General features: G+C 40.6%; 1 protein-coding gene across 4 annotated transcripts in view; it reads right to left on the bottom strand.

The window, feature by feature from the left end:
* LOC105475778 (JAZF zinc finger 1) overlaps positions 1-23,754 on the bottom strand; it is a 351,209-nt gene that overhangs the window by 58,741 nt on the left and 268,714 nt on the right. For all 4 annotated transcript variants that reach the window (XM_011731260.2, XM_071094972.1, XM_011731259.3 and 1 more), the window contains exon 3: positions 8,158-8,354. In XM_011731260.2, coding sequence (XP_011729562.1) covers positions 8,158-8,354 — 197 coding nt within the window. The remainder of the gene's footprint in view (positions 1-8,157; positions 8,355-23,754) is intronic.

Here is a 23,754-nt window from a genome sequence, read left to right on the forward strand (position 1 = left end):
GGAGAGGATCAGAAAAAATAATGGGTACTAGGGTTAATACCTGGGTGATGAAATAATCTGGAAAATAAACCCCCATGACACAAGTTTACCTATGTAACAAACCTGCATTTGTACCCTGGACTTAAAATAAAAGTTAATAATACTTGTCTTGTGTGCTATCAAATATTAACAAGGATCAAATTACATGGTGAATGTGAATGCTTTTGTGCACTATAAGGTTCGAAAAAGATTATGATTACTGATCACCACTGACTATTTATTTATTTATTTATGATGAAGTATTACTCTGTCACCCAGCCTGGAGCACAGTGGAGCAATCTTGGCTCACTACAACCTCCGCCTCCCAGGTCCAACGGATTCTCACGCCTCAGCCTCCCAAGTAGCTGGGATTACAGGTGTGCACCAACACGCCTGGCTAATTTTTGTATTTTTAGTAGAGACGGGGTTTTGCCATGTTGGCCAGGGCATGAATTCCTCTTCGGTAAATACCTAGAGTGGAAGTGCTGGGTCAACATCACTCAGCTCTGTGGCTCTGAGGAACCTACATCACACCTCTGTCCATTTCACTCTCTGCTGGGCAGAGGGATAATGAGATCTCGAACTCCTGACCTCAGGAGATCTGTCCGTCTTGGACTCCCAAAGGGCTGGGATTACAGGTGTGAACCACTGCACCTGGCCAATTTGATTGTTTTCCTCAAGTCAAAAAAAGGTTTTGTTTGGGAAGGTTTTTTCTAAGTGGTATAGCTGTGGAAAAATAAATCCCATTTCCTTGTTGCCATCCTCACTGCAACACTTTCAGTAGCAAGAAGAGATTAAAAATAAGTGGCTGCGGAAGATGCTGGGGAAGCAGAATTAGCCATAAGACTCGACCATGATACTCAGGCAGAGGAATAAAGGTTTTACTGGTCAATCAAAAAGGAAGAGGAAGCGACAAAGATTAGAACAGAGTAGTATATAAACAAGCAAATGACCTACAGAATGCAGGCAGAGAATATAGCAACATCTTCTCATTCTCCAGCTACAAGAGCGGGAATTTATGTGAAAAGGAAAATGTAAATCAGATTAATAGGAAGATTTTAGGGAATGTTGCTTAGGTATCATGCAGACATCCAACTCTTTAGGGAGAGTTTTTTAGAAAAACCAAATCACAACCTCAGGAATTCACAAGTAGATCACGACATTCAGTCAGGCTGAAATATTTCACTTTCCTCCCTCATTTTCCACTATTAAACAGAACAGGATTTCTCTGAGATTTTTCCTTCCATTTTGTTCTTTTCTTTTGGGTAGGTAGGGGATGTATATTAGTTTATACTTTATTTTGCTTATCTTTTTTCTGTCTGGAATTTTTTGTCCTTACTAAGCCTGTTTATTTTGTTTTCTAACAATAAAGGCATGAGGGAAGAGCTCACCTCAACTCCATTCAGATAGAGCTTCTAAATGCCAAGCAAAGTTCTATCAGTCCTGTAAGTCTGTATTGCAGAGTAATGTTCACCCCGAGGGAAAAATTAATACTATATTATTTAAAATAATTTGCCGCGTATTAATAACTCCTGAAGTTTTCGATATTTTTATAATCTGAATAATTTATTGTAAAAGCCATAAAGAAATATTTTGTAAAAGGCCATACCAAAAGACACAGGAATATGAGGTAAAATAATATAAAATTTAAGCTTCTGCATTGTTTTAAGAATCTAAACAAGAAAACCTAAAAAATTGGTTTAATTTCCTTGGGTGCCTTTCTCTGGTTTAATACTTGAATTTCCCCCCCCCCAGAGTATGCCAAAATATATATACCAATATTTTCCAGGAGTAACTATGTGATGCTACTAGAACCAGAAACCCAGCCAGCTCTTTCCACGGCTTCTCCATTAAGACATGAGTGAGCATCTGTCAGTCCCACTGGATTCATCCCGGAGGCCAAGGAAACAGATTACAATAATCTTTCTCCAGACAACGTGGAAAAATATGTTCAAAATTCAAGCTAGAAGGCACACAGATACTACAACGAGATGGGCCACGTTTTAAAACAGTGGTTTCTTAACTCTGGTTGTAGGTTAGAATTACCCACCCAAAAGCGCTTTTAAAAACTCCCAATGCCCAAGCCCCACCCACCAACTGAATCAGAGTGGCTGCAGGGGAAGCCCAGGCTGAGGGAGATTACAATTTTTTCCAGGTGATTTCAACGTTCATCCTGATCGAAAGTCACTGTATTAAGAGGTTCAAGGGGGAAATATGGCGGGAGGGGGGACAAATTACTTTCTTAACTAAGCTGTAGGCAATAATAACTAAGGCAACCTGCTCTCTAATGATGGATGCAAAAGCAAATAGGCCTTTGCTACAGGATGACCTCACACCACAGGTCAATTAATTTGATGGAAAGAGATCCATTCAACTCTTTTTAGGGCCAGTAATTCTGTATCTTCCAATCATATGGACTAAGTTGCTTTAATTATAAAAAGAAAGACAAGCTCATTTCAGAAAATGTGGGAAAAGAAAAAGAAGAAAATAACATTCATCTTCCTACCATATTAAGGTAGATAACCATGGTTAACTTCTCTGAAGTAAAAGATAAAATTCAGATCACGGGTCAGGTGTGGTGGCGTAATCTCAGCACTTTGGGAGGCTGAGGCGGATCACTTGAGGTCAGGAGTTCAAGACCAGCCTGGTCAACATGGCAAAAACCCGCCTCTACTAAAAATACAAAAATTAGCCAGGAGATGTTGATGCGCACTTGTGGTCCCAGCTACTTGGGAGGCAGAGGTGGGAGAATCTCTTGAACCTGAGAGGTGGAGGTTGCAGTGAGCTGAGATCACACCACTGCACTCCAGCCTGGGTGACAGAGTGAGACTTTGTCTCAAAAAAAAAAAAAAAATTGAGATTATATTGCTTATGCAGTTTTGAAATTGGATCTTCTCGTGTAACAATATAATGTAAAAACCTTTCCTACAACATTGTGGTGAGTGGCTACAAAGCAGTCCATTGCTTGAAATGGTCATTATTTATTTATTGGTGATTGACTTTAGGTTTATTCGCAGACACATGGATCCACGATTCCTTGAACTACAAACTAAGTAAGATTAACCTGGTAAATACGGAAAGGAAAAAACAGTGGTATAATGGTAAAGTGAGGCAGGGAAGGTCCTGATATGTAGCATTTGCCAATTTCACTGGTGTAAATACTCCCACCATGGCCAATTTCAAGGTAACAGTTTAGCAAACAGCTTGCAAACCTGATTATTTAACAACTGGCTATCTGGAGTCAGCTGACCCTTAGAGAAACCCTGGCTGAACGAAACTGTTAAGTCCTTCTGTTATGACATGCTGTTTGAATGGTAGAGCTGTGTGAAAATGGAAGTTATGGTGAATGAAGTCAAACCAAGGTTTCAGTAACTTAACGTATTTTGAGTTTGGAGGTGTCAAGTTCACACACACTGTGGATGGTCTAATAAAGTTTTTTAAAAAGTATTAATGTAATAATAACGAATGTGGATAGAAAGTGCGGGTATACTAGAAAGAGCATATTCTTTGAATAGACAGACATGGATGTGTCATTAACCTTATTAAGCCTCTATTTCTTTATCTGTACATGGGAATAATAATGTCTCAGTGAGTCTGGTGTTAAGATTAAATACAAGGTCATACATAAAGAATATAGTAAGCACACATAGCAAACACTCCACAAGTGCTACCTGCCTTTCCCCCTAAGTAATTATACTCTAGATGTTACTTTTTTTTTTTTTAGATGAAGTCTTGCTCTGTCACCCAGGCTGGAGTGCAGTGGCGTCATCTTGGTTCACTGCAACCTCCACCTCCCAGGTTCAAGCAATTCTCCTGCCTCAACCTCCCAAGTAGCTGGGATTACAGGCATGAGCCACCATACTTGGCTAATTTTTATATTTTTAGTAGAGATGGGGCTTCACCATGTTGGCCAGGCTCGTTTCGAACTCCTGACCTCAGGTGATTCGCCTGCCTCTGCCTCCCAAAGTGCTGGGATTACAGGCGTGAGCAACTGTGCCTCGCCGATGTGTTACTACTTTTAAAAGGAGAAGGGTATGAATTATCTTAACACTTTATTTTCATATAATTTAATCACATTTATTTTTAAATTCAATTTCTCTATTATTTAAAGCAGGGGTTGGAAAACTGTGGCCTATGGGCCAACTCTGGCCTGTTTTTGTACATGGAGTTTTTGAAAAACTTTTAATAAAACATACCATGCCCATTAATTTAGGTGGTTCTATAGCTGCTTTCACATTACAATGGCAAAGTTGAGTAGCTGAAACAGAGGCCCTGTGGCCTGCAAAGCATATTTACTATATGGACCTTTATAGAAAAAGTCTGCTGATCTATGATTTAAACTATTCTAAGCTTTTCTTAAATGAATACTTTCTCTATATATTAAAAGAAAACAAGACAAGGATAGGAAAGGAAAACAAGGAGAGAAAAAGATTCTTCTAGGATGTAAAAATGGCAAAACAGGCCATATATGATGGCCCCTGCCTATAATCACAGAGTTTTGGGAGGCAGAGGCGGGAGGACTGCTTGACGCCAAGAGTTTAAGACCAGCCTGGGCAACATAGCAAGATCTCATCTCTACAAAAAAAAGTCAAAAAATTAGGTGGGCATGAGGGCATGCACCTATAGTCCCAGCTACACAGGAGGCTGAGGTGAGCTACCCAGGAGGCTGAGCCCAGGAGTTTGAGGCTGCAGTGAGCTATGATAGCATCACTGCACTCCAGCCTACGTGATGGAGTGATACAGTAAGACCCTGTTGCAAAAAAAAAAAAAAAAAAAAAAAAAAAAAATTGCAAAACAAACATTGATTCCAAGTATACCAAAGAAATACTCAAAAGTCTAGGATAAAGCTGAGCTCTAATGCAGTATTGTCAAGAAAATATACCTTAAAGAACATTTTATAAATGAAGTTCCTACAAGATGACTATTATTTCTGAAGTGGGAATGCACCATGAATATGGAACTTGGAAGAGTGAATTTAAGGGGTAGAAGCGTGGAATTTTATAACCTGGCAATGAAAGTGACTGAAACCACATTAGTCAGGCAAAATAAGCTGATCTCTCTAACTACAGGTAAAATAACATTCCAAACATTGAAAAATGTACACAATCAAAATTGTACATGGTAGGGGTTTAAGAAACCATTTCCCCTGCTAATTTTTGATGTTTACATGGAATGTTCTTCCAGCAGCAAATAACTTACCAATGATCTTGACAGATTGAAAATGATACATCTTTACCACAACATAAATTAATTCTCTCAATGGGAAATTGCTAAAATAGGCAAGGTGTCAGAAAGATTTCTTTATGTCTGAAGGAAAGGAAATGATTCCATTTCTTCCAAACATTCTTACGTGAAAATAATAAACTCTCACTTTTAAACTGTCTTTATTTTCAGGGGGTCCTAGGCACCCGTCACTAATTGGGGCAGTCATAGTTATCTGGTGTTGGACATGAGTCAGTCCATATTACTTCAGGTATAAAACACAGCCAGTTGGAGACTGCCTCCATAATTCATATTATACATGAATAAATATCATAGCAATACCCAGAAAAGAGGATTGCGGAATTACACTTCACTCTCTTTCATTCCTTAAATTTACAACATAAATGTCACACAAAGATCCTGGAAAGTCAATATTCACAAAATAAAATATAAGGGAAACATGGTGGTCTATTCAAGGAAATAGATAAATGCCTAACACAAATGAACTGGTTCGTCCTCTAGAAGAATGACCTTGATACTGTTCCTAAAATACAAAGTTGAAAACCCCAGACGAAAGAGATGAACATTTACTGAGCACTGTATTATACGTGTGCTACACATTTAATTTTGATACAAAATCTATATAATTGGTATTAGTGACTTGCCCAAGGTAACATTTGTAAAGAAAGAAGTTCAGGCAGGAACTCTGGTCTATCTCCCATACCTAACCTGTCTTCAAAATGTTCAATCCTGATTGAACACAGGGTATCTGTCAACCTTGACAGATACCCTGTGTTGGTATGGGGCAACCCTGAGATGCCCCATAGAGAAAGAGGTCCCCTAATCACAGCATCTAAGTTTACTAAATCCTCCCTTTGGAGACTAACAGTGCATATTAAAGCCCTGAATTAAAGAAATCCATTTAACTTTGTCGAACTCATCATCTCCCCAAACTTACTAGGAAATCCCTTTTCCCCAACTAGTATTTTGTGAAGTTAGTATTCTGAAACACACTTTGCACAGTGGAAAATGGATGACAGAGAGATACATAAACTGTCAGAGAAGATAAGCAATTTTAATCATGGCTAAGGAGATGATGGTGTAGTTACAAGTGGCTTCTCTTTGCTCTTCGATTCAACCCAAATTTTGAGTAAGACCCCCAATGCCCTAGTCCCCACCTACCTCTGAGTCTCATCTTACACTTGGGCCACCTGGCCTGCTTTCAGTACTGGGGACCTGCTGGGCTTTTCCCCTCCATGGAGCCTTTGCAAAATGTTCCCTTTGTGACATTGCTCCACCTTTCCTCTTTACTAAGTTGACTCCTTTCCTGCCTGGGTCAAACTTCTCTCTGGTTGCCCTCCTATCACAGAATTCTATATAGCACTTGCCATGATTACAAGGTTGTATTTATTTGTGTATTGATTTGATTAGTGATGGTCTATACTCCCACCGGGGGAAGAGAGCTATCTCTCTGTTTCTCAGACAGCACAAAGATGCGGGACCTCTTCCACCATCTCCATTCACTCCTGCCCAAGCAGGAACAGTGACTTAATGAAGCACGAACTAGGGAGGAAGGGCTGGACACGCTCTGCTCAGGGTCCAGGGTGCAGTCTGGTCAGCTCCCACCCTGAGGTAAGCTGAGAAGTGCACTGTGGGAAATAAACTGAATTCTGGGAAGACATACTAGGAAGCCCAATTGTTACAGATCCAAGCTCCATTCTGTGGTTTAGCTTTATGTAATACAGGTGATATTTTGTTCTTCATCTGTGACTGCTGTTTTATTTTTTAATCATTTCCATACTTAGGAGAGGAAGACAAAAGTGATCTTGTTTGGCCTCTAGAATGCCAACATTCTCCAACAGGTGTAAGCTCCTGTGGTCAGGGAAAAGGGCCTCTCTCTGCTCACCTCAGTAGCTCAGTTTCTGGCACTTACGAGGCATTCAAAATGCCATTTCGCCCAGGCTGGTCTTGAAATCCTGGCCTCAGGTGATCCTCCTGCCTCAGCCTCCCAAAGAGCTGCGATTATACGTGTGAGCCACAGTACCCAGCTGAAGTCCTAGTTTCTTGATACATGTAACTCTACCATGATTTTCTTACTAATAAATTTTTTAAACAACTGAACTTTGTCTTCAGATTATTACAGGCTAATCCTAATGTGGAACTGAGGATAAAGTTTTGAGCAGAGTCAATCCAAATCAATGAAGACGGTATCCTTAAAAGGACAGAAGCCTCTTTAAGGCGAGGACCTGGAGGAGAGATGAGAGTGCAGGAGTAGTGGACATCCATGTGTGTCAGGGAGACTGAGATGAAAGAGGAGGCACATAGGAGAGATGGGCTGGGAAAAATAAAATGGATTACTTGACTGGAGAATAGGTGGGTATAAAGAAGCAAGTGAAAAAGCTAAATTGAAGGGCAAGTTTCCACTATTTACAGAAAAACCTGGAGAAGACAAGGACTCCCCCGTTTTCTCAAGGCATTGTAAAAACAATGAAGTCTCCTTGGAAGAAATATTCTATCTAAATTTCTCCAAGACTGCTTAATAAATTGTTTTCTCTAAAAAATGTAATGATTTTAACTGTTTTAGAAGACAAAGTGTTCATAACATATTTAGTTGTAAATCAGGTGATGAAATATATATTATTGTAGAGCCCATTAAAAATGTTGTGTATGTGGGTATGCACAGTAAAAATGGGAAATATATTGACAAAAAATCTACAAAACCATTATCGCATGCATATTAACAATAATCTAGAAATATTTCTTCAGTAATAAACTGAAGAATGAATCAATATACAGAGACTAGTGAAAGGACTGACGATGTGGTGGGTCTGTGTCATCATCTGTCCAGCCCCTTTCTGCCCCCAGCACATCGCACACACTTTCTCTTTCTCCTCTCTCCTCTCCTCCTCCTCAAGGCGGTAGGGCCAAGCCACTCACCTGTCGGAGTGCTGCTGCGGAATGAAGAGGAGGGGGTGATGGGTGGGGTCACGGGGGGAGTAAGGCTTCCACTGCTGTGGCGTGGGGGAGTGGACACATTCCCTCGAGACACTGAGCTGGACAGAGTCAGTGACAGCTTCGGCTGAATCTTCTTCTTTAGGGACTCCTGCTCTCGGCGGGCAGCATCTGTCATGAATCTGAAACAACAACAGAAGGTAAGGAACCTGGGCCACGTATAGAGCATGAGGACTCACGACATTCATTAGAGTTTCACAGATGCCCGACCCTGGAAAAGGACCTTGGCCACAGGTCAGTCCCAATCTCAAAAACTCACAATAGCTTCCCTTTTCCAATGCAGTGGAATTATCTTCTAGCTTGTTATTTTTAAGGTTCCTCAAAGTCAGGTTCACTTCTTCCCTAGCAAATCCTCCTTGCCAGGAAGCTTATACACACAGAATACATCTGCACCCACTGTAATGCTTTCAGTTACAAGATTTCCTCTCTTGGAAGGTCTGCTCTCTTTTTTTCTACCCATAGGAAGCCCACACATCCTCAAAGTTCCCCAACCACTCCTAAGTAGACAGCGCTTCCTTTATCTGCAGGTTGGCAGTATTTCTTTGTACCACTTAACTGCCACCTAACATATATGGCCTCATGAAAACTCTCTTTTTTGTATTACTTTGATTCTCACATTGTTATTTGGGTTTAAAAACTCTTCTTGGCTAATTGAGGCCTTGCTTGCCTCATCATGAAGGCAAGGATTCTAGTCCCCAGTTCCTAGCACAGTGCCAGGCCCGCCTCAGGAAACACAGACAGAACTGCATACATTTGCCCAGGAAGATTCCAGAAGGGAAGAGAGCAGCACAAGGAGGGAGGTCACCACTGATGATCTGTTTACGTTCTAATTTTATTACTCATAAAGAGAAAGGTGACTTTTCCTGATAGTTTCACTTTGGAAACTTGAGTTATTCTTCCAATGCTTCTCTGATGTTGGTAATATTCAAACTTCATTCTTTTCTCACTGTATAATCTACCATTTTGTAAATTCGTGTAATATGAGATTCAAAACAATCTATGAAATGGTATCTCCTACCTAAAGAACATTCACCTTTTCATATTGGCAGGCAAACTTTGTCAGCTGCATTTTTGAAAACTGCCATAGAAAGCATAGTCCATAAATGTATGATAGCGTTCAGATGATAAAACCACAGCTGTCCCCACCACCTAGGCTAAGAAACAGAACATTCCAGGCCCCTCAAGGCCTCTCTCCAACATCTTCCGCATGAACTATATTTTGACTATTTCAATACAATTTATCATAAACTCACTGCATTGCACTTAAACATGGTATTTTACCCAACCTATTTCACATTTTGTCTACAAAATTCCTTAGTATTTTTCCTCATTACATGATGAAGTTTTGAAAGTCAACAGATAGTTCTAATACCTGGTGAAAGCTTGAAGTCAATTAAATACCCAATGAAACAACAGTAATATTGTTACGCTGTCTTAAAATTTCTATTTTTATACTTGGAACATGGATGGCACATTTCTTGAATGGTTCTTGCAATATAATCCAGATATACAAACTGGATTTTATATGCTGAACTGAGGTTAGTATGCCTTGAGCTCTTAGTTTGTGCTATAGCATAGTGATGATTTAAAAACGACTGTCAAGGCAAAAGAGAATTGTTTGCACATGGTAGCCAGGTACTCATTTATTTTCAGATGCAAAATTGGTTCTATTTTCCTTAAAACTTCTTATTCCCCTCCTCATAAACCTCTACTAAAAATACAGACTCACAGAGAAAAGCAAAGAATTAGTGCTTTTTTTAAAAAAATTATTCTAAGAAGAACTGCTAACTCGCATGGTGCTGAGCGTCTCACACTGGGGTATGCAGCGCGCCAGGGAGTGGCAAAGCCACAGGATAAACAGGCTGCTGCTTCCAGGAAGGCTGATTGTTCTCGAGGGCAAGTAATTCAAACTAGTGCTTCAAATAGCAAAATAAACACGGACATGCTTATGGGGGTAGGAAAAAATTTTTACATCTTGCATTTTAGTTAAGAGTATGATATTTGGAGTGAGGCCAGGGTTCAAATCCTGGCTGGGTTATTATGTAATTTGAGGCAAGTTGATAAACTTCTCTGAATCTCAGGTTTATTCTCTGTAAAATGGGAATGAGAGAGTAGGTAAGGAATTAACATAAGTCTTTTCCCTTTCTGCATGGGAGTCTGATCTTTGGCTAAATTTGGTAACCTGCTAAGACAGTATGTCAACCACGTTACCAGGCGACACTATATAAGAATGACCTCTGACTGGTGAACTGCACAGCCTGGGAGGATCTAGGAACCTGTAGCTATCTGATAGGAAGCCAAGAATCCTGATTTAGGCTTCCTGAGCATGGTGATCTTGTAGCTGGGCATGGCCCTTGCAAAGAACTGGGGAGCTATGCCCAGAGCATGTTGCAAGAGCTTTGGCTTCTGTAGGGCATGAGGCTTTTCTACCAGGATGGTTTCCACTCCTACCCCTCTGCACCTGAACAGACTCTCATGTGCACTGCTGCAAGGGTGCCTGCAGAAGGCGGCCTGTCCTCCATCCTCTGAACGGGCCCAGTGCCCTATTGTGGCCCATGGTCATCTGTGAGTCTGAATGTTCACAACCTAAGAAGGTAACCTGCTGGCAGACGGGGCAATAACATTTCAACTTCAGAGGACTGTTGTGAGGATAAATGAGGTAATTGGCCCGACATGTAGCAAATGGCACAACATGCAGAAGCTGTTATTAATTACATAAAGCATTATAATATGGTTATGTCTCTTTATTTTGTCCACCTTACTCAACTCCAAGTGTCTTGAGGACACACCACACACCCATGGCTCTGAAAGCACTAAGCACACACATGCCTTGTGTAGAGCAGAAATTCCATTTGTGGAACGGCTGAATGGAATAAACCCAGAGGGTGCATATCCAGTGTGAGACAGAGAGGGAGAGACAACCAGAGGGAAGAGAGAGAAAGGCTTCTCTATGTCTAACTCATATATTTATACATTTTTTTTTTTTTTGAGATGGAGTCTCGCACTGTTGCCCATGCTGGAGTGCAGTGGCACAATCTCGGCTCACCTCTGCCTCCTGGTTCAAGCAATTCTCCTGCTTCAGCCTCCCAAATAGCTGGGAATACAGGTGTCCGCCACCATGCCCAGCTAATTTTTGTATTTTTAGTAGAGACAAGGTTTCACCACGTTGGCCAGGCTGGTCTTGAACTACTGACCTCAAGTGTTCTGCCCGCCTCGGCCTCCCAAGTGCTGGGATTACAGAACTCATACCTCTTATTGTAAAACTCTCCTACACCTCAGATATAACACAACAACTATAAACAACCATTACAACATTCACACACACACAAACTCCGCCTTCACCGTCACATGGGTTTGGCCAGCTACAGACAGCAATCTGGATTTGGGTTATATCTTCTATAGTGCTTTCTAGAAACAAGAACAAGGCACCTATGTTAAAAGCATTAAACATGAAACACATTCTTAAAGCCCTGTCACCAAGACTTCCTCCTGTAGTTCTCCCTCCTCTCTTGGATTGGTGTTGTGAATTTGGACATACGATCTATAAATCATGGTAACCTTGACATATCAAGGCACACAGCTGCACAATTTGTTCTAGTGACAACCATACACACACATCCCCACACCACCCGCCCCCACAAACACACACAGGAGTGCCACACAAGCGCTGTGGGAACCCTGGTTAAAATAGGCCCGTGTCTCCCCTGCACTACCATGTCGCTCCTCTTCGTCTTCCCTTCATTAACCACGACTTAACCCATTTTCTGAGACTTACTAAGTTCTCAAGTTTTTGAGCAATGTTCCATCAGCACAGCTGTCTGTCAAAAGGTGGGCAGATTCCCAGTGGCAAGGAACCATTTGGGGAGACAAGAGTGTCTAGAGAAGCCAAGGAGGCATAGCAAAGGCTGTGATTCTGGCCAACAAATGAGGACTATGTTCCCCGTTTTACCAAATATCAGGGCTGGGAAAGGTTCACCATGTTCCCAAGGCTGAGTTCAGGTTAAGTGAGTCATGTCACTCAGGAGCCTGAGCTTTCCTCAATGAGTAATGAGTCTGGACACCACTGGTGATCTTTCTGAAGCTCTCAATAATCGATTTTTTTTTGGAGATAGGGTCTTGCTGTCACCAAGGCTGGCGTGCAGTGGTGTGATTACAGCTCACTGAAGCCCTGACTTCCTGGGCTCAAGTGATCTTCTTGCCTCAGCCTCCCAAGTAGCTGAGACTACAGGCAGGCCCCACCACGCCCAGGTAATTTTTTGATTTTTTGTAGAGATGGGGTCTCACTATGTTGCCCAGGCTGGTTTCAAACTCCTGGGCTCAAGTGATCCTCCCACCCAGAGTGTTAGGATTATAGGCGTGAGCCACTGCGCCTGACTCACTTGGGTTTTAGAGCAGGAAGGAACCTTGATTAAGTCAGATCGTCCGGTCCAGCCCCCTCATTTGTTACAGCAACTGTGAACTGAGGTGGTGTGACCTGTTTGGGGTCATTTAGGCTAGTGGCAGAGCTGGCATCAGAGCCTAGTCAAGCCTCGGGACTCTGTCATGGTTTTCACAGTTGAAAGCGTTCAGGGAGCCGGAGCATGGGGCCTGGGGCAATGCCCCTCTGGCAGTTTACATGGGGGCAGTGGGCAGCTGGGAGAACAAAAGGCTCATCCTCCAAATGTCAGTCCGTCCTGCTGTGTGGGACCACTGGGCTCCCCAGTTGTGGGGCAGGGGGTCTCTGGAATTGTAGCCCCACTGGGCTACAATCTGGGGAAGGCAAGCTGGCTGTGCCCACCTCCCAGAATTCTCTCTGCTTTGCAGTGGTGACACTGCTCTGATCTGGCAGCTGCAGTGTGCTGGAGCTGGCTCATACTGGGTTGTGAAAGCTGACTTAAATTTTCAGGGATTTGGTGAATCTGTTGTTAAACACAGCCGTTATTAAAAACTAAATTATGTAAATAATTAAATCAAGTGCTTTGTTAAAAACAAGGATATTTAACTCAAGGCTCATCACTTAATTATTTTACTGCATTTTAATATTATCTATATTCTTGAGGTTATTTACATTAACATTTTATCTATTTGGTAGAATTACTGTATAACTATATGCTATATAATGCAAAGTAACCTACTCTGTGTTCAGTAACATGTGGGTAGCTTGAAATTGGCTATGGCAGGAGTATTTATACCACCAAAACTGGTAATACCACAAATTGGGATTTTTTTTCCTCCCCAAGTCAGTTCAACATTTGCCAGTACACCTTCTAGTGATTATTATTATTATTATTATTTTTTGAGATGGAGTCTCACTCTGTCACCCAGGCTGGAGTATAGTGGCGTGATCTTGGCTCACTGCAACCTCTGCCTCTCAGGTTCACGCCATTCTCCTGCCTCAGCCTCCCCAGCAGCTGGGACTATAGGCGCCCGCCACCATGCCCAGCTAAATTTTTTGTATTTTTAGTAGAGACGGTGTTTCACCGTGTTAGCCAGGATGGTCTCAATCTCTTGACCTGGTGATCGACCCGCCTCGGGTTCCCAAAGTTCTGGGATCATAGGCGTGAGCCACCGCGCCTGGCTGTGATTATTATTTTTTAATGTGGGGAAAAAAAGTGTTTGAACTGGGCTTCTCGCCTGCTCACTAAAGGAATTAATCAGGGAAGGAACAAAGAATGAATAAGAAAGTCTTTTTTCAAATTGTAAAAAGTAATGTATCTCAGTAAAGAACACTTACAGAACATGTTTTATGGATTTGTGACTTGTGTTTAAAAAGCGTTTTAATTGACCAATACAGAGGTTAGGAAAAGAAATGAAATAAAGGTATTTTTTAAAATTATGGAATATATATGCAAATCAATATCTACATTGCCATGCATAAAGATTTTAATAAAATAGCAATCTGTGTACCTACCATTCAGCTTATGAAAGGAATTTTTGATGTTTCCTGTGTAAAAATTTTTTTTTCTAAGAGAAATATTACCCAGATAAAACTATGGTTGATATTTTAGGGTTTTTCCTTCTAACATTTTTCTACACATAGAGAAAACTGAGTATTTCTTAAAGAAAAAAAGTCACTTGAGACTCTTTCACTCACTGTTGACTAACAGCCTGAAAATCTGCGGTCAGGCAAAGCAATGTTTTCATTTTGAAACTGAAACTGCTGTAAGATTAATTTCAACTTTCCTACAAATCAGAAATGTCTAAGTTACTTTAATTTAATATGGTCATTTGTAGTAATATTTGTTATTGCTAGGGGAAGTACATATTCCTTAAGTAAATTTTCAAGACTCCATTATAAATCTTTTAAATCCTCAGACCACAACGTTCATTTAGTCTGACATGTTCAATGTGGAAACATGAATATAGCTCCACAGGGGGAAAATGGCAACTGCTGGTCCAGGGAGACTAGTTTCAACCACAAACTCAGGAAATGTACAGTATTTGCTGGAACCTGGGCAGAGACTCCATTGCCACCTCAGTTGATGGCCAAAACACCTGAGTCTAAGTGACCTGCTGGGGAAAAAACATCACTGGGCTTTCACTGGATCAGAGAACTCAGAAATGGAAGTGACCACTCAAAACTGCAGTCTGAGAAAAAACGGAAAACTCCAAGATATGTGGTGTGGCGTGGCTGTGATTATATGACTCTGGAGAAGGCGCGTGGTCCAGAGGTCTGCACTGCATGTTGCCAGGCGGCTTGCTCTGGGGCAAAGAAACGGGTGGCCTCCGGAGTCACTGCATTTGCTCTTGTGGTCTTGGTTTTTCTACTTGTTAAAACTGAGGAGATTTGGTTTTACGGATATACGGAATACATCACTGCTAGGGTCCTTCCCAGCTCTAACATGAATGATTCCAGCAATAGCATTGTGCAGTAGTTTTCAAACTTTGACTTCAACCCAGTGTAAGAAATGTATCTCACGGTGCAACCTGGTGTGCTCACATGTATAAATAGGCCTGCAACCTGCAATTTTGAAATCTCCAAAGCTCTGAAATCTGAAATTAAAAAAAAATAAAGTTTGGCAATAAAATGTCATTGGAAGGCAAACTCTAACCTGACCGGGTGAAAGGCTACTTACAGATTTTATTGTATTTAGTGAAAATATTTGTGTGTTTCACTGCATAAATATCAATGTATGTGATTATATGGGGCTGCCCTAGACCCTACTGGGGGTATTATGTAATATGTAGTATTTGTACCATATTACCTTTATGAAATCTAAAAAATTATGACTTATGAAACATATCTGGACTCAAGGATGAGACATTTTAATGTAAATATCTGAAACAGAAATTTCACAAAACAATCTTTACTACATGTGATATACTCTGGCATTTTTCTGTTCTATTTCATTTTAACAAAATCTGATGGTCATGACCACCACATTGACTTCTTGACCCCCTGGGAGGTCATGGCCTGGAGTCTGAATACATTAGTGTAGCAGTTAAGAGGGTGGGCTTTGGAGGTGGACTGTCTAGATTTAAATCTCTGATCCATGCCCTGCTAGCTGTGTGATGACAGTGGGCAAGTTACCTACCTAGCCTTTCGGTGCTGCCATTTTCTCATCTATAAATGGTGACAATAACAGGCCCGACCAACGGTTGTGGTGAGGATTAAGTAAGTTAATATACATAAAGCACTTAGAACAGGGCCTGACACTTCGTGCTTGACAAATGTCAGCTTCCTGGTTCATAAAAGAAGCGACTAACACTTGTACTGGAAATCTTAACTCGCAAACCTTTTACCTTCTGCCATCTACACTAGCATTTGGTTACTTCTGAGCTGGGGCACTGAATATTAGGATTTTAAATACTGTCATCATGAGTTCTGCTGATTCTGAAAGCAAAGAGCCACCTTTACTGATTCTGCAGGCATTCATGTTATTTTTATTTATTTTTTGGCTTTTGTGACAGGCTCTCACTTTGTCGCCTAGGCTGGAATGCAGGGGCGTGATCATGGCTCACTAGCAGTTGCGTGATTTTCTTGTCAGCCTCCTGAGTAGCTGGGACTACAGGCAATCGCCACCACACCTGGATAATTTTTTGTACTTTTTGTAAAGATGAGGTTTTACCATGTTGCCCAGGCTACTTTTGAACTCCTGGGATCAAGCAATCTGCCCACTTTGGCCTCCCAAAGTGTTGGGATTACAGGCGTGAGTCATCGTGCCCGGCCCAGGAATCTATTAAATTGCAGTGGCATCTATTGAATGGCAATCACAGGCAAATTCAAGAAGACAGATACAGTAACTATTAACACAACAGAAAAAGAAGGTTCGTCTCATTAGACAACATGCTGGGGCCCACCTATAAACTCATACACCTCTTCTTACTTTCTGGCCTTGATTTCTAGAGTAGAACCAAATTATAGAGGGTCTTTCCAGCAGGACAGGCAATGGGAGACCCTCCATACCACGAGCTGCTGGACTGACATCCTTCCATCCAGCTAAAGGTTCTCTGCTTGGGAGATTCATCAAGTTGCACAAGGCTCTGACTTGGTCTGCCAGCAGACCCTCCGTAGAACACCACATCCAATTACGCTTCATTTGAAGTTCAAAAGCTTTGTTCTGCCTTTTCAATGGCCCTTTGGGCACTGTCATTTCTCAGCAAAAACAAGCTTTTGAGAAAAGCTGTGGGGAGTTGGCAGATAGGCCCTGAGATTCCAAGCACTCCAAAATCTGGTAATTCATTGCTCCAGATGATGGTATTTCTGACATAAAAATCTAATCTTCTGAAGGACAGTCTAACATGGAGAGTAAGGATTTTTCTTTTTCTCTGGCTGTTACTATGCAATCCAGGACAGAACCAGTAAGCAAGCAAAACAGTGCAAGGCACATTTGAAATGTGTCTGTGGGAAATGGTGATGGAAATAATGGGTACATTTCAGCATGCAACCATGTGTGGCCCACATGTCAAAGGATGTGGCTGCTCTAGGTCTCAATGTAATGATGGCTTTCAGAACGTACGTCTGCTAATAAATTCATGTGGCAGGTCTTCTTATTTTAGCAGCAACTTAATTCCGTAGTGAAGCTAAAGGTGTATTTGGTTAAAACAGCTAGTTAGTGAAACATGACCTAGAAACAGCAAGTGGAGTAATCATTTGTCAGCACCCCTTCATTAATAGAATGGCCTTTTTTGGTGATCTGGGAACTTAATAAATGTACTTTTCAGTAGAAAAGAGAAAATCTGGATTTCCAAATCACATTAATTTCAGAAAGTTTATAGTAATGCTTTAAATAATCCTATGTTTCACTTCTTCTCTCAGAGTTATTTCTGACATCATGATCTGAAGCCCATGGGGTGGATTTTGAAGCTTCATAAAACTTTTTGCAGTATCACCAAAACTCTGAGCCCCTTTTAACATGCCATTAAAATGTTAATGCAAAATAATAAAACTAAAAGCAGCACGAGGAAAAAAACCCACTCCATTTGATCAGATCAGTTTGGCACTTAACTTGTAAGGGGTATTTTTTTGTGATTGACCTTTACACTTGTTGTGGACATAATTTGAGAAGTACACAGCTAACGAAATAGACTGTGTTCTCAGGTACCAAACTAAAACTGACAGACTTACTGCATTAAGAGAGACATTATTTTCTCTCTCTCTCCTTTTCTTTTTAAGACAGGGTCTCACTCTGTCAGCCAGGCTGGAGTGCAGTGGCATCATCATGGCTCATTGCAACCTTGACCTCCTGGGCTCAAGCGATCCTCTTACTTCAGCCTCCCAAGTAGCTGGGACTATAGGGATGCACTACCAAACCCAGCAAATTGTTGTACTTTTTGTAGAGCACCACATCCACCTAATTTTTGTAGAGGCAGGATCCCACTCTGTTGCCCAGGCTGGTCTTGATCTCCTGGGCTCAAGCAGTCTTGTTGCCTTGGCTTCCCAAAGTGCTAGGATTTCAGGTATGAGCTACCCACATCTGGCCTGCTTTTCTAAGATTCTATTTGACATAGATGGAAGGATGTAGTTCCTGGTCTTTGGAGAATTCTAATCTAATTTTGCATAAAATAAATAAATATGAGGGCAAGCCAATTTCAGAGCAAACCTTTAGCTTATTTTGCGTACAGACATTCATTTCTTTCTTTTTTTTTTTTTGTGGGGGTGAGGGAAGAAGAAAAGGTGGGGTAAGATAAAAAGACAAGATAAAAGGTGATCTTTTCTTCATCTACTGTCTTGACAATCATATTTTATTTCTTTTTCTTTTTTTAAAGGCAGCTACAGTTAATTTATATTCTGTTTGGTATATTATAGCTTGGATATTCTACACCTTTTTTAGTATTTATTTAAATAACACTGGGTTGCAAATTTTTATATTGCCATGTATACCTTATCTAACTAACATCTATCATCACCAGCCTCTGATTAAAAAGAAAAAACTACTTTAACATAAAATATAAGAAGATCATAATCTTGGAACAAATCTTTTCTTGAGAAAGACTGTTCTTTATTCTGAGATTAGGATAACAGAACACAGGAAAAATCTACTTAAACTGTTTTGATGAAGAAAAGCCACAATATAAAATTTCATGTTATTACTTTATACTTGCATCATATATATATTGTATTATTTATAATATACTGTTTACAATTATTCTGTAGATGCACATTTTTAAAAATATCTAAATGTGTTTTCTATTATTATCATTGCAAAAAATTCAGTTGCAAGGAATGCTGACCAAACAGAACTCTTAAATTTAGGTGGAATTGCTTGAAATACGCTGAGCAAACGAAGAAGGCAAACAAAAGGGCACTCAAATCCAGTAGCTTCTCGTTTCCAAGAGCTGGAGAAGGTGAGCAAGAGCTGAGTGTCCTCTTACAGCTGGACACACAAAGGGGTGGTGAGGTGCTGAATGCCCACTGTTCCTGGCCCCACATGCCCCAGGCAGCTCAGACACTGCAGACCAGTGGAAACGTCCTCATGAACAGCAGCAGACTAGCAGCTGTGCTGCGGATAGCACTTAAGAACCACTTTTTTAAACCAGTAGTATCTTTTCCTAAATTCTGACACTCAAATGAAATCCAGGCACCAAAGTTAAGCCACTGAAATAACAAACAAAATCCCAGTCCTGAATACGATTTCTTTGTATGTTCCCAACAAATATTGTATATGTTCTTCACAACTATGGAATGATACAGTCAGTTTACCTTAATGAAAGCTTGCTCAGGCTCCGGCAATCACTCTTTAAAGCCACAGGTCAGCATAAATTATCAGTGAAGCAATTAATTTTGATGTACTTTAGCCTGAATAAAATAAACCGTGGTCTTTTTCATCATTGATGCCAAGAATAAAAAAAACTTCTGAAAGCTACTATACCACAAGTCTTTGGTTTGGAGACCAATGGAATATCTTTCTCTTGGCAACTCCCTATCCTCCTTTCCATTCCTTTCACACCCTTCATTGAATTGCAAATAACTATGGCTATTTCTTACACATGGTTTTCATTGCTAATTTGACATTCACGTAAAGACTAATTAACAAAACAAAGAAGTTGCACTTTACAAGGTTTTGTGATATAAAACTACAAATAGCTTTTGAGTTTTCTTGTTTTGCCTCCTCTAGAAGCAAATTAAATGAGTTACTGAGGTTTCACTGTAAGCTGCTAATGAGATGATGCGTAACTTTCCCCATAAAGTAGAAGAAATTTAAAAACTGAAGAAAAAGTTGCACTTACGGTCTCTGAGAGTTTTAAATCCAGTATACAGCTGGGAACACAGCCTGGTGAATGAAAAATCTAGGTTCTGAAGGCAAACTCTTGATCTGACTTAGCTGGTGTTCAAGCTTGGGAAAATTAATGACTCCTTCTCATCTTAGGGTCTTCGTTATAAAAGAGAGGTAATCCAAACACTTACCTCATGGGGGTTATTATCAAGATCTCATTGGAAAATGCATGAAAAGCCCTTGGCTCCACATAATACTCAATATATGTTAGGAGACCACTCAGAGTTGTGGTATTTCCATGGGCGCTGGCCCTATGCTCTTGACCCTTTCCCAGGAAGGAGAAATTGTTTGTAAATTTAACAGCCATCTAGGAGAATTCTTACATAAGAGGTAATTTCTTGGGGGAACCTATACAGTCCACAGGTGGGCTAAGATAGGTATCTAAGTCTGGGATTGGACAGTTCCATTTCCAAAGAAAAGTACTTCTCTGATGTTGCATGGCCTTACCCTTAGGTGAATTCTTCTATGTGTAAATCTTGGCTATGGAAAGGATGCAGATGGTGATAATTTAAAGTTTTTATTAGGCATAATTTTTTTAAAAAACCCACAACTACCGCCACAACGTCAGTATTTTGCTATCTTATTTAAGCTTTCGCCCTTCCTCCCTTTTTAGGCCATGAGTGATAATTCACATATTTTTCATCTTGTGTCCACATAATCACTTAAAAATTTATAGGGATTTTTAAAAATGGAAGAAAGAACAAAGGGAGAAGGAAATTATTCCAACATAGTTCCTGGGAAATACCTAACATAGATTCACAATTAAGATGGCCAGCAGCACAACTGCAGGGACACAACACACTGCCAAATGCTTGTAGAAGAGTACTGTTATATAGAATCTATATCATTGAATGACACTGAACATTTATTAATTTGAAAGTATCAGCCAATGGTTTCCAACTCTTTCAGGTATGAGAGTCTGTTATAATGTCAAATGGTATGTTGCGTTGCATAGTACAGTATTTAGATTTAGACACAGTATAGAGATTTTGGTGGTTTTTAAGTTAGAAGGAAAAAAGAATGACATAAAACCACTATTCAGTAATGCTTTGAAATGAATGTATATTTTATAAGATCTCCTAGCCACCTTTCCCCTACATGCTTCCTCCCATGCATAGCTCCCATGCAAAGCCTGCACAAATTTATGGGTTATCTGGAAAAAAATTCAGGGGGAATGTGTGTGTTTAAATTTTTCAAGAATGTCACTACTTAACTGCTAATGAAGTACTTCTTGGAGGGGCCTCTGGACCTTCTGCTGATTTACAAGGAGCAGCCTTCATTTGCATGCCAAAGGCGTGCACTAATCCTTAGCATCAGCTGGCTTCCAGGAATGCATGCGTCCCACAATCCTGTTTATCCTGCTGGTTTATTTAGCAAAGCTTTTCTTCAGAGAGTACAGGCCCGCATTTCAGGCCAGCCAACCTGATTATCCCAAATCCCTAATTAGTGTAATTAAAGCTTTAATGGATTGCAGCCAGGATATAAACCAGGCAAACCCCCATTAAAACCTATTACTTGTGTATGCAGGAATGGTCCACAGCAGAGGGCTCCTTGTTGAGTGACTGAAGGTCCTGGACACCTCTGCACCCAACACCCAGGCCATTTTTGGTGACCAGGGAGCCTCTTTCACCAAGTTCAGGTATGCAAACCAAGCGGTTATTCCCCCTGCCCCAAGTATCCACTGAAGCAATGGGCATTTTCAGATGGGTTTACCTTTCAATCATTACTCCAACAGATGCTAGCCTCATGGAGATTTTCCTCCTGTTATTATGCCCTGGGAAATGAGACAAATACCCTAACTAAAATAATTTCAACCAACTAGGAGAATCTTGTTAGACCCTGCTGAGCACATTCATATTAACCATGATGCAGAGAATCGCTCAGAACTTTTCCAACAACCGAACACCAAAGATCTACAGCTTTAAGCCAGATTTAATCCATAGCGTTTTTAGGTGTTCCCAACAGTGTGCAAACTAACCCCTTCTTAAAATGGCTCTGGAGAGTGTTCACATTATCCAAGCTTCAGGTGGATATTTGGACGTTAATATTAAAGAAGGAATAAGGGCAGAAGATCTATGACTTTTAAAAAGTCTTTTTAGTATGTGATATGCTAGGTGCTTTATCATTATTACCTTATTTAATCCTCATGACAGCTTGCAAAGGGTTATCAGTCCTATTTACAGATACAAAATTGAGGCTTGAGACATTAGTTTGCCCAAGGACCCACAGTTAATATCACGCCATAGGAAAGTTACAAAGTGCTAAAAGTCTGTGTTCTTCAATACAGTAGCCATTAGCCATATGAAGCCATGAACACCTGAAAGGTGGCTAGTACAGCCAAGGAATGAAATTTATAATTTTACTTAATTTAAATTTAAGTAGCCACATATGGCTAAGGGCTCCTATATTGAATAGAAACATAAGATTTCCACGATCACAGAAAGTCCTATTGAGCAGTGCTGTTATAACTGATAAGAGCTCCATCTGGATATGCTGGGTGTGAAATGGTGGTGGGATACTCAAAATGTAGACAAACAGGTCAGCGATCTAGATTTGGGAGTCATCCACCCAGAGAAAACTAAGTGAGCAAGCAGGGAAAAAGAGGCGAAGGGTGAGAAACTTGGGGAAATGCCTGCAGTTTAAATGGCAGGAGGAGAGACTGAGTAATGGGTCTCATACATGTTTTTTCAGACTTAATATTTTTACGTTTTTAGATGAACATCTGGGGTACAAACATTACTTAAGAGTGAAGATCTTAAATGAAAAAGTACATTTATTTATTTTGAGTGTTTTATGCAAAGATGTCCTCTCCTTCAAAGGCATAGCATTTATATCTTCCAGCTCAGAACGGGGGTGTACTGGGAACTGAAAAATGTTAATACAGGACACAGGCATCACGTGGCTTTTATGCAATAAGTAGCTCAAATTCAATTTCATTCTGTCCACAGACCTCCTAAATAATGGGATCCCAACAATTTGCTGAAATAAAACTCTAACACTGGTACCTGCTGTGAAGGGTACTTTACAGTAATTTTCACTTACACTTCTTTCAGTTGCCTGGGGGATTCTTTGTGATGTTAACTGACCTTGTATTTCTTACCATGAAACCAAAAACACCTAGAGAAAAAGTTGACTCCTTTTCCTTATTGGGCGTGAAAAGTCTGCTCACAACGCAGGAATTTCACTTTGGTAAGATCTGAGACCAAACCTTTGAGACCAAAGGTTTTCCCTTGGAGAGGGTGAGAAAAATCTTGGGGCTAGTTTACCTCCATACTCTGCATCCTATGGAAGGACAGGAGTCTGAAACTCTGACTTCAGAAGAAAAATTTTCACCCACCCCTACAAATGGAGGTGAGTGATGCAGAGAGGAAGGAAGGAAGAGGGAATAGTGAGAAAGGTATTAGAATGGGTTGCTAAGATTAGGGTTAAAATTAAAACAAAAACCTTGAAATTTAGAGTTCTGAAAAGCCAGTTAAGACATTTCCAACTTTTTTTCCCCTACATAATTTACAATGGGGCTTGGGTGACTTTACAGAGCATGTGACCCTACAATGCAGAATTTGGAAAAGAGGAATTATGGGAATTAAAATGCAGAAAGTGTGCAAACAGAAGGCCAGTGTTGCCTATGACAGCTGGGAAAAGACTGGAGACGGCCAACACAAAGCTCCCTTTTCCCCGTCCTCACTCGTGATGGTGGCAGGTACTGTTTCCACTCACGGTGCTGATGATACAGCTGGCTCTGGCCTCATTTACGCAATTAACCACACATTCTCTGTGTCGGTATCACTCCCTCGGAGAACATGAGGAATTTGTGAGGAGACTTTAT

This window comes from Macaca nemestrina, chromosome 4 (assembly GCF_043159975.1).
Source record: "Macaca nemestrina isolate mMacNem1 chromosome 4, mMacNem.hap1, whole genome shotgun sequence".
NCBI lineage: Eukaryota > Metazoa > Chordata > Mammalia > Primates > Cercopithecidae > Macaca > Macaca nemestrina.